The 13665-nt window shown below is 42.7% G+C and overlaps 1 protein-coding gene across 1 annotated transcript in view; it reads right to left on the reverse strand.

Annotated features, from left to right (window-relative positions):
• LOC104544007 (SH3 domain-containing RING finger protein 3-like) overlaps nt 1-12647 on the reverse strand; it is a 15778-nt gene extending 3131 nt beyond the window's left edge. The window contains exons 1-2 of the mRNA XM_010188742.1: nt 12558-12647; nt 7163-7500 (exon numbers count right to left, since the gene is read on the reverse strand). Coding sequence (XP_010187044.1) covers nt 7163-7500; nt 12558-12647 — 428 coding nt within the window. The remainder of the gene's footprint in view (nt 1-7162; nt 7501-12557) is intronic.
• Nucleotides 12648-13665: the final 1018 nt, after the last annotated feature.

A 13665-nucleotide genomic window follows, 5' to 3' on the forward strand; every position in this document is an offset into this window, starting at 1 on the left:
TGTCATAAAAGGGGTTCTACACAGCATCTCCTTAGAGATTTAGAAAAAGAAATCTCAGTTGCTGCATTACCAAATGAAGTACTTTTTCCCATTTAAGGAAACCCCGAACGCTACGGTTTAAATTTAATTAACTACGGTACCTCATAGGATAGCACCAAAGTGTTTTTGTTAGAATAACGAAATCTTAGGTATGAAAGACCTTGCAAATCGGTTAAGAAATCCTCCGTGAGAGATGGAAAAAGATGCTATGCTTTTTCCCTTGAGAGGCTTTTGAAGCGGGGCCCAGGAGAGGCAGCCCAGTGAGGGCTGCAGCAGGCAGCAGCACAGCACCGCTGCTGGCACAGGGCTGCCCATCTGCAGAGCACTGCTGTGACAACCCTCCAGACCTCCAGCTGGCATCGCAGCCTAGTTTATCCTCTGGAGCTGTATTGTAAATACGTATATTGGCCATGTATTTTTTGGCAGAAAATAGCTCTTCTTTTCCCTCCCTCACTCCCAAAAAGGCACTTCTGTATACTTCTATTTATATCACACCTTTTCATTTCCCCTTTTGTCCCCTCTTTGAGAAGCTACCATAAAATTGTTGGTATTCTTACACTGAACTGCTTCCTGGCATTTTAGATGGATCTCAGAGCCATTTCAGTTTTGTCTGTGTCACATTACACCTCTAAACTACCAGCTTTTAAAAATGCTAATAGGCTGGGAAACAATCATGATGTGGCAACCACCTCTGCCTATTATTAAAAATGTTTGGTGTCTTCTGTTGTAAATCGTACTCTCAGATAGTTGTACTTCTGACAAATGTTAACTATTTTGTCCCAAACTCTCCACAGCAGTTGACTGTGCTAGGCTGAGGGTCCCATATACAGCCCAAATGGTCCCTATAACCTCAGGTTTTTTGCAGCCCCAGCAGGACCCAGATGAGGGCTTCCACAAATTGCTCCATACTGGGAGCAAAGACCTGTCCTGTGGCTTCACTGCTCTGTCAAGGATGGTGATCCTTCAGAAAATCATCTGCTTTTGGCCATGTTAAAATCATCCAAAGCAGCCCAAAATGGCAAGTGCTTTGTAGAGGCTTGTATGAGCACTGAAGGTAAAATCTCTGCTGATTCAGAGGGTATTCAGGGGTAATGCAAGGTGGAGGGAGAGGGAGGCTGATGGGAGAAAAACTGGGAGCCAAGGGGGAAATGGGACCATGATGAAAAGTGGAAGTCCTGACAGAAGGTGTGGGTATGGCTGCTGAGAGGGTATCTGTGCTGAGCTGAGTCTGGGGGAGCAAAGAGCCTTGGTGGGATGGAGTCTGTGGCTGGGACATGACATCCTGTGGGGGCAGGATACTGCATGGGTAGAGGGGGCTGAGGGCGGGTTGGGGGTCCTGGCAGAAATTAACTCACTGAGAGCTGGGAATGGGTCCATCATCCCTGTTTCTGCTGTCAGCGAAGACCTGGGAATCCCACTGTCCCGTATCTTCATAGCGCTCGTCCTTGCAGTCAAAAAAAACACCTCTCCCACCCAGCTCTCACTCTGCTACCGCTGCTGACATCTGCAAGGTGCAGCTAAGACTCCTAACCTCAAATATATGTTACATGATGGAAGTTCTGGCTTTGTCCTTTAAAAAAGCAAACTGACTAAAAATGCCATGTACATAGATGCATGAAGACATCCACTACCTTAACAGATAAGGAAAGTTTCACACCCATGAATCTCAGATGAAGAAAGAAGCAACTAAAATTGCCCATGACTTCACTTTTGCTTGCGTGCACTATAATCTCTCATGACATGATTGCATACTATTTTTCCCATAGGATGCCTGCCTCATTTAGCACTCAAGATGTCCTGCTCTGGATGTGAGTCAAGGCTGTGACATGGAGGAGATGCGTGGCTGCCAGAGCCACCTCATCTTTCCCAGAGACTGGAGCCTGCCTAGTAAGTGACCACAGCGAAAGCCAGAGTAGTGCAGGTGTGGGTGAAGTGGCTTCTCCGACTCTTCCAGCTGCAATGCCTCATGCCACACTTTCCACACAGTGAGACTCATCTCATGCACCCTGGCTGCGTAGGAGTCTCTTGTCTGGCCTAAATTACTCATGCAGTCTCTCTGTCAGTGTGTGCAGACAGGCATTGGACAGGATTGATCAGAACTGATCAGTAACTAAGGCCTGGACACTGAGGAAAAAAAGTACCCCAAATACTGAGTATCTGCTCAGTGAGCAAATATGTGCATCCAGGACAAGAACAGAGCTAGAGAAACTTAAGAAAACAGATGTAAAATGAGGTAAATTAGGTTTAACCTCCAACATTGTTCCATTTAGGGTGCTTGAGTTTGGATGCTTAATGTAGGTTTCTGTTTGTCAAAGCATCCTGATGGGTATCAGGAGTCCAGTCCTGTGACTCTAACAGGTCCCTTTTGTGTTAGGGATATACAGTTTTTTGTGGGAGTAGATAACTGGTGACAATGAAGCATTTATCCCAGTTAGTCACTGCTTTTGCTTATTAGTGGAGCTCTATTTCTTGATCCTTTTACTGGTGGACTGCAGAGACCTCCAGAATGCCTCTACATGCTACCAGCCAGAATCTGCTTCACCATGTTATGGTGTCTGAATCAGAAGCCTTAAAAGAACAAATCTCAGTTAGATCTTCTACCCTTCTGCTAGAAATACTGCAGGATTCAATTTCTGAAATGGTTAATTTCAGAATGGTTTCTGAAATGGTTTCTCAGTCCTAAGGCAGGTATCCCTAGTCTGAGAAGCACTTGACCAAGTTCATACATGTCACTGTTCGGTCAGAACTTACTCCTGGGATAATTTCTCTAGTATCACTTTCCAGGAAAGAAAAAAAACCCCTTCCTTTCCTTTCCCTTTTGGCAAAGAAGATATATGTGCACAGCAAAATTGAAGTCAATGGGCGTTAAGCACATGCTTGAATGCTTCCTTGAATTGGGAGCTCAATTTCTAACATGGCAGTGATTTGTAGAGAGGAGACATGGAAACGCAGAGGGGCCTATTTCAAAGGTCAAACTCACTGCTCCCACCTTATTCCACAGCACTGTTGTGGTTACAAGTTGCCCGAAGACTCCGTGAGAACTATAGAAATGTGGCACAGATATGCCAGTCGTGACAGCAAGCATGGATACTGGATTCTTTATCAGAATACAACACGGCAGAATTAGTGCCAGTTCCTATAAAGGAGTCAACAACGCGTGACGTGTTTTACTCAGGTTCGCACCCGGGCACGGCGCCAGGCAGCGAGGGGAACATGACTCACGCATGCATGCTCAGCTCTCCTGTTTTGCTTCATGTACACTCAGATTTTCTTGAGGAAAGGGGGGTGGCAAGGAAAGTATTTGGCTTTGGCGCTGCTAGGGCAGACAGCATCCCCCTCTCCCACGTGAAATGAGAGCATCAGTGGGATGTGGGCAAGTCTGGGGCCGGGGGAATGCCTGATCATGGCACATCCTTGTACTGGTCCTGTTCCTGGCACCAGCAGAAACTGGATGGAGCAATGAGTGGAAAAGAGTGTGAGGGGCACACACAGCCTGATGGGGTGGTCACTTGAGAGTCAATCCCTGAAACACAAAATGATACCACCAACACCTGGGAAGTTTCTCTGCTCTGCTGCTTGGACTGTTGGATGCGTTATGGCAGAGGGCAGCTGAAGGAAGGTGCTTTTTTAAACCCATAGTGGGAAACTACATCCAGAAGGCAGAGGTGGGCATGAACTACCCCAGCAAACCAGTTTAATATCAAGGCTAAATGACAGGAGAGCTAGGAGCAATTCCCTTTCCAATCCAGCCATCTATAACCAGATTTTGGAATATCAAACAGGATAAGATAAAATATCTGTTTTCCTCGTTCTTCCGGTGCACCAAAAAATGAAGGAGAGCATAAACATCAGCAGCACCTCTGACAGGGCAAAGCTCACTTCACCTTCCCATCTGAATACCTGCAAGCCCCATGAAGGGCTGTGCTGCCAGGCAGCAGAACAGGCGATTTTTCCCCTAAATTTTGAGCATTGAGCTGCAGGCAATCAGAGTCTTTTAATGCACCCCAGATACAGCAAGTGGCACGAGCGCTTGGGTTTGATAAGTGGCCTGGATGTGGCGAGTGCTGGAGCCACAAGCCAACCTCCACAGAAGTAGTGGTGCTCTGCTGCCTGTGTGAGCTTCATTTCAAATGCCGTAAATATTAAGGAATGTGCTACTTCTTCCAATCTTTCAGGGCTCCGTCTCTGTGCGCACAGATGGGCGTTGGGAGACAGAAAGCCAAGTACAGCTAAGTGCACTGCAATGCTCTGCAGCTTTTAAAAATTTCATCCAGCATCTGAATCTGTTTATCTAACCTTTTTTTCCCTCTCCTCCCTCTTTCTTTCTCAGAGAATTGCTCCTACTGTGTGGATGAAATGCACCAAAATGCAAACAAGCAAAATATGAAGCTGAGTGATGTTGAATGCGAGTTCCTCCATTGCCAGATGTGAAAGAACAAGTGGATTGAAAACCATAATTTGTTTTTAAAAAAATATAATTTGGTACTTCTGAGCAATTTGATGATTTAATGAGCACAGATGGATCTGGGATGAATTTCTAGGAGACAAGTGTTTAATGTATCTGCTCAGCTAATTCCAGGTCTAAGCATTATCCTTCCTAGTGCATGAAGGTAATTAATATTTCCCATTATAGGCATGAAAAAACCTGTATGATCAGTTAAGGAATGCAGATACACCAATGATATGGAAGTTAATTCATAAATCAATTAGAGAATCTTGCCTGCTGTGTACAATTAAGGTTACTTCAATTACAGCTTATTTTCAGATTTAAGACTCAGGAATTAAAATCTTAAAATTAGACTAAGTTTCTTACCACTATATACTGCAATTGGAAGTATTTACTCCGTTTTAGCAGTCTAAATCTATTTACTACTGATTCCAGCATGGCTGAGCAGATGCAGCTAACCCATGTCCCTCTGGTGTTATTCAACCACTTAAAATCATCATCAGTTACAAGTTTCACTACCTGGACCATCCTGAGGTGAACTGAGAAATCTGTAGGACATGGGAATAGCCCTGGCATATTAAATAATGTGTCTGGACTTTGCTGCAGTAAAGCTTTGAGACCAGCATCTCAACAGCCTGCTCTGGAGACATCAGGGGATGTTCTTCCCTCTTTTTTTTCATGACTACATCTAACTAAAGGTGCCGTATTCCACTGATTTAGTTACCCCGATGGTAAATCTGGTTTATATTGATTTAGCTTTTCTTATAGCATTAATCTAAACTGATGTAGACCAAATTAAGTGCGCCTAAATAAGGATTGGTTTTTTACTCTTTTTACTAAATTGCTTTTTCATGGATTTTAAGGACAAGAGACTACTGTGATAGTCTGTACTCACTGCCTTCATTACAATGCTGAAGGACTCGTCTGTATTTATTTCTGCTTCAAGTCTAATAGCTGCACTTGAGCAACAGCATCTCTTTCAGACAAATGCCCAATCTAGAGAAGAAATATTCCCATGTCTGTCCCATCTGCAGTCTCTTACAGACTAAGCCACTCCTAAGCCTGCTCTTCACCAGGTGTACCAGAGCTCTCCATATCACCCACTGCAAGTTTATTGTTTTAAATCTTCCACTGTTCTTATGATGCTTCGCTGAGGCCACTCCACTGTGCCTCAGAGTTGGCTCTTCTGAAATACACTGTTAATCTGTGCTCTCCTTACCAAAGTGTTGAATTAGCTCTGTACCAACAAGTCTGCCCTCTTCCTCACCTACCTCCCACTTTAGTCCCCCGTTCTGCAACAGCAAAGACTTAATTTTGGGCAGTGCAGGTCCAAGACCCAACTCTTACTGGGCTACACCACATAAACAATAATTTCCTAGCAATTCCTGATCCAGAGTTATATTGGATGCCAAACAGTGAATCAGTTTTCTATCCACTTAATATTTGCTGTGTTGGTTGCATACAGTTTACTCTGCAAGACATTTTATGGTAACAAGCCAGGTGCCTTATAAAAATTTAAATAGGTTACAGTGTCATTGTTACCTTCCCAACCAAATTTCAACCTGCACTCTGTAAAACACTGTGTAAGTTAGGAACTGTCCTGTGTTGTCTCTTATTATGTCCTGCATCATCTACTCCATGACCACAACTGGATTCATGGTCAGGTGCCTTGCCCAACCCATTCCCTTAAGCCTCTTTCATACACTCAGACAAAAATAGTTTCTTTCAAACTTCTGGAACATTGCTACCGTTCTAAAATTGTTTCAAATATCAGCTCCAGAGGGTTCCTTAGACTGCTTTTGGAAAACTCTTCGATGCTTTTTTAAAAAACATGTTCTCCTCAATCACTTTTTGAGTGGAAAACATTTCAATAGCATTGTATCAATGTATTATCCGTTCCCTTCCCAGTCCTGAAGCTACAGTTTTGTAGAAAATATTTACCTGAAGCCAATATGACTCTGCACATGTAGAACCAGCTCTTTTCTGTACCCCTGTTTGTAGTTAGTTAACTCTTTCTCCATCTGCTTTTGTATTTTGGTGTTCCTACTCTACTCTTTTTGGGCTTTCAAGGTCAGTTACCCTAAGGTACCAAGATGCAGAGCAGGCTGCTGAAATGAACTCCAGATTCACCGGTACATTCCTATCTATAAGTGAGCTACATTTTTGGCAACAGGTCACTGAAGATGGCACTACCTGTAAGTATCCTAAACAATGAGAATTTGAAGCAGTCTCTGGTACTGCAGAACAGGCCAGAAAGGGCCTTGATGAGCAAACACATCACCCCTGTTGCCTCCAGGCAGGAAAAGCCAAATGACAACTCTGTAAGTTTTTTAAAACATAGGGATCCCACTTAGAAAGTGGCCTTTGCCAACAGCATTTACACCCTTTGGGCAGAGAAAGAACTGCTCTCCTCTATATTTAGACCAGGGCTGAACGGTGTCATGAGCAGGTGCTGCTCACCATTTTTTAAAATCAATGAACATTAAACCGCTACAACCTCCACTGTGCATCAAATGATTTTCAATGGGCAGGTGCAGGTAAGCCCTGTCTTTCTGAAAGACAGCTGAGCCACCTGCAGTCAATCCACAGAGCAGCAAAACTGCAAAACCCCTTGAGCAAATTAAACTTGCAGCCCTCCTCCAGGATGGAGCCCACCTCAGGAGATACACAGCTTACCTTTCCCGTGGCAAAGGCTTGGGCTCTGGCCGAATAGCTGCCATGGAAGAGAGGGGCTGCCTGGCAGGAGAAGGGATGGAAAAATTCAAATCCAAGGAGCCTGTTTTCCTGTGCAGTGGCTCCAGGCCCATGGCTCCTTGCATTTCACTCTCGATAGGGCATGAGCCGGCCCTGCCGTGGCTGGAGAGGGAGGAGAGCTCGGGTCCCACTGCCCCTTGCAGGACTCCTTCGATGGCCACCTGGGGGTCATGCGTGGGGGACACAGATGGTGGGGAGCGCGACTTCTTTTTCGTTGAGGCTCCTGCTAGGAGTTTCAGCAGCCCGCTCTTCTTCTCCTTCTGCAAAGGAACCAGAGGAAATATAGGCAGTGAGCAGACATCCCAACTCATTGCATTTTTCTTTTGGAAAACCTCACCGTGTGTGGCAGGATACCTCCTAAAACTGCATTGACCAGGGGTGGATCTAGGTACAACTTGAGTTTTCGACAATAAAGTTTCTATGAAAATCCCCCCCATCCAGCAGGGCTTCAACTCGTTCAGCAGAGCAAGGACCTAACATACTGCAAAGATTATCTCCATTTTCAAATCCACCCAAGCAGTGATCGTGTGCCTTTGGAAAGAAATAGTGCAGTTGCAGTGGGACAGCAAAGGTACAAACTTCTTGTGTCCCTCCCCAAAAGGGACAAATCAGGCCATATGGCTAAAAAGCTCTGCTAGGTAGCACAAGGGTCTGAGGAGAGATTTCAGATCCCAGCCCATTGCAAGAGAAGTGTTCATCATTACTACCTCGTTTACTACTACTCTTTGCATCTCCCTCCCCAAAGTGGGTCACTTCTGCTCATGTGTTAAGGCAAAGGTATCACCTTGATGTTTGAAGATAGACCACAAAATTTGCAGTTGGCAATTGCAGTGGCAGTGCATGGGAGCTTTCAAAGTTCTGCAAGGGCTTCAGATACAGAGGAATGAAAACAAGGTAACATCACCCTTTCAATTAATGTGGGGAAAAGTTCAGGCTGCATTACTGAACACATCTGACCTTGTGGGTTTCATAGCAGTGTGAGAAATCCTGCTGCACATTCAACTCAAGCACAAACAGATACCAAATATTATGTCCTTCAGTTAGAAAGTTTTTTGGGTAGAGGGACTGTGCAGGAACTGGCCATGGTCTAGTACACGTTGCACAGTGCTAGGCTAGACTTGCAATCAGCAATGTTGTGCAGTAAATTTTCCATTTTTTTAAATGACACAAGTTTTGCAAAAGGGCTGTTAGATTTCTTCCTCTTCTGTCAGAAGTGCAAACTATTATCCAAGACTATCTTCAGAGACTCAGGGCTATGAAGTTTAGCTATATTTGATTATATATATATATATAATAGGATCCTAGGGGATTAAAAAACAACAAACCCAGCAACTGCAATACTTACGGAACAGAAACTCTCTCTATATCTTCAAGCAGGAACGCTCTTTGGAAATACAAGCCAGTAATTTATTTATTCTCTGCAGACAAAATGTCCCATGCAAGGTTTAAAATTATGCTCTTTTATGTGCTGTCTGCTAAAGTAATTCCTCAAAGCAGATTTAAAGAATAGGAGGGCTACAATAAAATAAATACAAGCTTTTAGAAGATGCTTGGATTTACTGCAGATTTACTGCAGTAAAAAAAAAAAAGCTTGTGCTTGGAGTATCTGATATCTCTGTTCCCAAATTTCTTGTTTGTACTCTTTAGTTGCCACAGGCTGGTAAGAAAACAGAAATACCTTACATGTTGACATGGAAGAGCTAAAATGGATCACAGTTGTTATAACAGAGACAACATCCACTGATTTTTGAAGAGTAGGGTCTGAACTACGCTTCCAGATCCCGGTCTCCTGCACACCACTGGTCCAACTATACACTCTGTTTAAAAGGGCGTTTGTCACTTACAGGATGAAAGGCTCCATCCTGCCAAGATGTTCATCCAGGCAGAATCCATAGAAGCTAAGGAAGGCTGGCCATATGGCACCATCAGGTCAAAAATACGAAATAAATTCCCCTGGAAACAATAGAAAAGCAGACCCGATGGGCCTGCTAAATGTCTTCTTTCCTGGATGGAAAGGGACCATTGTGGGAACTGCGGTAGGTTTGCGTGTTAGAATTCACCTGAAGCACCAGAAAAATACTTGAGTGTTTCTCGCACTCTATAATTAAGAAATATCGCTGCTGTCATCATTATATCAGATTTTAAAGCTCTTCACGAAATTGCAAAACTCTCCTTTCCCTGCGGTGAGCTGAAACAATAGCTCTAATGATCCCGGCATACTGTGTCAATATGCATTTGAAGGTGTCTAAAGGTCAGTGACAGAATACAATGGCCATTGTGGGGCTCTGGAGAAACTGCTATTGTGCAGCAGTGAGCGCTCTGAGCCTCTTTAATTGGCAGCTTTGCACATGCAAAGTAACTACATGAACTAAAGCCCTGTATAATGAACAATTAATATTCCTATGTGGTAGCAGCTTTTCTAATTTTTGCTTCCAATTTAAATACCTCGGCAAATTTTCATTAGAAAAACCTTGTGTGACTTAGACCATTTAAGGCATAGAAGCACAAATCTTTGGAAAGAAGGAGATGCATATATTCACACCCATCTGCACGTTAAAAAACAAATGAGTCTGACACTCATTCAGTTTTGTTTACAAGAAAGGCTTCCACTCTACATGGTTAGCCCTGGCTGAATTTCTACACTCTAGCTACTATCCCTCAGATAACAGAGAGCTATGATGTACTTGCTGATGTACCCCTTGCTCTACTTTAACAAAAGGAAAAAGAAAGAATTGATTTTTAGTCTTTCTTAGCCCACTGAGCATTTTGCTATACTTTTGAGACTAAGATCTATGTTGTTCAAAGAGAGAAGACGACTTACTTCAGTTGCTAAGCCCAGACCTCCTAGTCAAAACCTGAAGAGTCCCATCCTTCCCATCATGGCCTTGGGCAAAATATTTAGAGGTGAACTGACACTAACCACTTTGGGTGCCTGGAGATTAGGCATCACATCCAGCTCGTTCTCCCTCTGAGTCTGGCAAATGCTCTCAGCTTTCTGGTATCACATTGCCAGAACCTCTGCTGATGCTGCTCAGAGCACTTGAAGCAAAACAAGGACTGTCAGGAGCTGATAATTTACTGCGATGCCTCTCATGAGAAACAGATTGGGGTTGAGCCTCCTGTGATCAGCAGTTCAACCTAAATCCCTTCATGCCTTCTCCCCCCATTTGTGAAATGGGACTCAGTTAAAACCCCTCCTTGTGCCGTGGGAATTGGTTAATGACTCCAGCATTACAAAGCTGTACATTTCTTTGAGAGCAACCGGTCCTTTTCCGTGGCTTTAATATAAAAAAAATAAAAGATTTGGAATGGGATGTTAACATGCAGTCTCAGTAGTGATTTATTGCAAATGTCCAAGTATTATGAATTCATCTAATATTTAGTGTAATAACAGCCATCCTTCACAAGAAATTAATTTAATATTCATATGGCTGTCCAAGACAGTCCTTTCTTCAGCAGTTTCACTGTAAATCAACGAAGCATTAATGGGCATTAATGCTGTACAGAAATCTACACTGATTGGTTACAGACTCTCTGGATTTTGAAGAAAGATAAGAAGTTTACAGAGGACATATCTGATGACTTTCAGGAATTAAGTTTTTGAATGAAAGAAAAAAAGATGGTTTACTTTCTCCATTTGCAGGTCACTGTTTTATTGTTTCCAAGGAAATCTGGCATCTACTGAAACAGCTGTGTAATTATTGAGCTTTCTTTGTCTAGTAGCTACATTTCCAACTGACTGCAAACTGTGTTTGACGTCCCTACCTCCTGAACCTGCCAAGGTCAGGCCTTCGCATCTGTGTTGATGGACGGATTCACAGTATGGACCACGCTTCTGCCATCTCCTGGTTACTGCCCACATGTTTGGCTGAATTTAAATCGTCACCTTTGTGTCGCTCAGGTTTTATTCCAGGACGTTCAGAGTGAAAACTTCCAAACCATTAATTTCACAAGGATTAATAACTTGTTCAAAAAAAGCAAAAGAGCGAAATTAGCTTTTTCAAATAAATTCCAGGCTGTTTCTAATCAACAAAAAAAGGACTGTGAACACAGATAGTATAGGCAGGGCAGGATTTCTTACTTCTCTAGCAAACCCTGTTCTTGAGACCCAGGGCACTGGAACAGGCTGCCCAGAGATGTTGTGGAGTCTCCTTCTCTGGAGACATTCAAAACCTGCCTGGATGTGTTCCTGTGTGACCTGGTCTAGGTGATCCTGCTCTGGCAGGGGGGTTGGACTGGATGATCTTTTGAGGTCCCTTCCAACTCCTAGCATTCTGTGATTCTGTGACCCCGTTCCTACGGTGTGACATGAAGGAATCAGTGGAAATCAGTCTCTGGCAGCACAAGGATGGGACAGGCAGCATTTCTGTGACCCTGAAGCACACACCTGGGGAAGCCAGCACTTGGACAGGTGCAAGTTCCCCCCGATATGTTGCTGTGGGAATGTTTGGGAAAATGAATACAGCTAAAGAACTCATGAAGGACTAGATCAAAATTAAAGTCTTGGATATGTAAATGTTCAAATATTTTGCTTCACAGTAATTGGGGATGATTTTTCCCCTCATTAATAACCCCACTTGAAGATAATAACTAGCTCTTCTTTCAGCTTCAGAGATGAGATGAGCACAGAATGCAGCTACTTCGTTGATGACTGAGTGGTAACAGAGTCCCCTGTCTGCAAAGTAATAATCATGCCATAATCCAAATACTAATTATATGTGCTGACTATATTATACAGATAGTTTGTTGGTTTGTTTTTTTTAAAACCACCCTAATAAACAGAAAATTCTGGGTTTGTTTTCTTCATATGCATCTCCTAATACTTAATTTCCTACCTATCCAAGCTCATTAAATAAGTGAGGAAACCTTACTACAGTTGATAGAAAAACTGACTCCAGCCATTGAAATGAGGTAATTTCTCATGCAACACCAATTATATAAATAAATAAGAAAGCCAGAGGAAGAAAAAAGGTTTCATCTAAAAATTAAGAAAAAAGAAACAGAACTGTTTAAATGCTGCCCTGAGCCCTACAGAACAAATGAAGAACTCACCTATCAGTCAGTACTCCCAAACCACCACTTTTATTGCTTGTTTAACTTGGTCAGTACTTGTTTCAGTAAATTTAAGTTAGTGTCTGGGGAACAGTGTATTTTTATTCTGATTCCAACTTGGCTACTGGTGATTGATGCTTGCACTGAAAAAGTAGGTGCCATTTTGGATTGCATCTTTTAGGAAAAAACTACCTAGGTTTTAAAAATATTTAAAGTTATTTGAATTGAGATTTTGACAATTATTTTAAAAGCACAGAAAACAAACCGGCATCATCTCAAAGGAAAGCATCAGGTCTGGGATGTCTTTGGCTATGTATTTGTCATTTGCAGTTTGCCACATTTTCTCATGGGGCATAGCTGACATACTGATCGAGACAACAGTAATTACTTAATACACAATTACTTCTGATTTAAAAAAAAGTTTTGTATCATATCCTGTATAGAAATACTTACCAAATATTTAGTTTTTAATGGAGAGAACTGCTTCTGTCCAGACATCTATTATAGTGCAGTATACAAGTTACATGCCAAGGAACAAAAAGGATTTTAGGATCACAAAATCATTAGCTCTTAAATCCCAGTGATAGTAACATGTCAACTTATTGTCACTAATTTGAAGACAGCTAGCATTAAAGCCAGGAAAAGGTAAGTAAAATGTCTTGCAGCTAGACCTGATGGAGAATTTCAAATGTTCTGAAAACAAAACTGAGAAGAAGCAATCAGTGTTCAGGTCCCAGTAGAGCAAAGCACATAGACACTTCATCACGTGCTTTTGTTGCACTGGGGTGGATGCAAGGCTCTAGAGACTACTAAAAGAGATAGAGGGGAAATCTAAAAATATATTTGAATATTCAATTTAGATAGAATATTAGATCTTTCAGATGCCGGAACAAAGTTAAAGGCTGGCTCACAAGGGGAAAAAAAATGAAGTAGAAGCAGAGAGTGTGAGCTCTCAGTGAGCTTCTTGGGGGCTGCTGCATTCCTAACAGTCAGAAGGTAAGAGGGACGCTGACACAGTTAACGGTGAATGAGGGACAGATGATCTGCTTGCACTGATACTGCCTTTTTTCTGTGTTTGATGGAGGGAGAAGCTGATGGATGGGTAGTGTTGTATTTCATTGCTTTTCCTGGTCTAGTGTGTGGGGAATAGGTGATGGTTATGAAAAGGATGGAAAGTTGTTGAGATATGCAACTTATGCCATGCCTCAATAACCGTTTTCAGTAGTGTTTTTTAGTGGGAACAGCTGAAACAGCGCACTAGGGAATTGAAAACTACTGCTGTTACAGAGTAACTCAAAACTGTATAATGATACAGTGAAATGCAAGGACAGCACCAAAGAAGGTGCTGAAACCATGGCTCTTGTGAAGCCTGT

The sequence above is a fragment of the Mesitornis unicolor genome, unplaced genomic scaffold (genome assembly GCF_000695765.1).
Source record: "Mesitornis unicolor isolate BGI_N332 unplaced genomic scaffold, ASM69576v1 scaffold16207, whole genome shotgun sequence".
In the NCBI taxonomy this organism is placed as follows: domain Eukaryota; kingdom Metazoa; phylum Chordata; class Aves; order Mesitornithiformes; family Mesitornithidae; genus Mesitornis; species Mesitornis unicolor.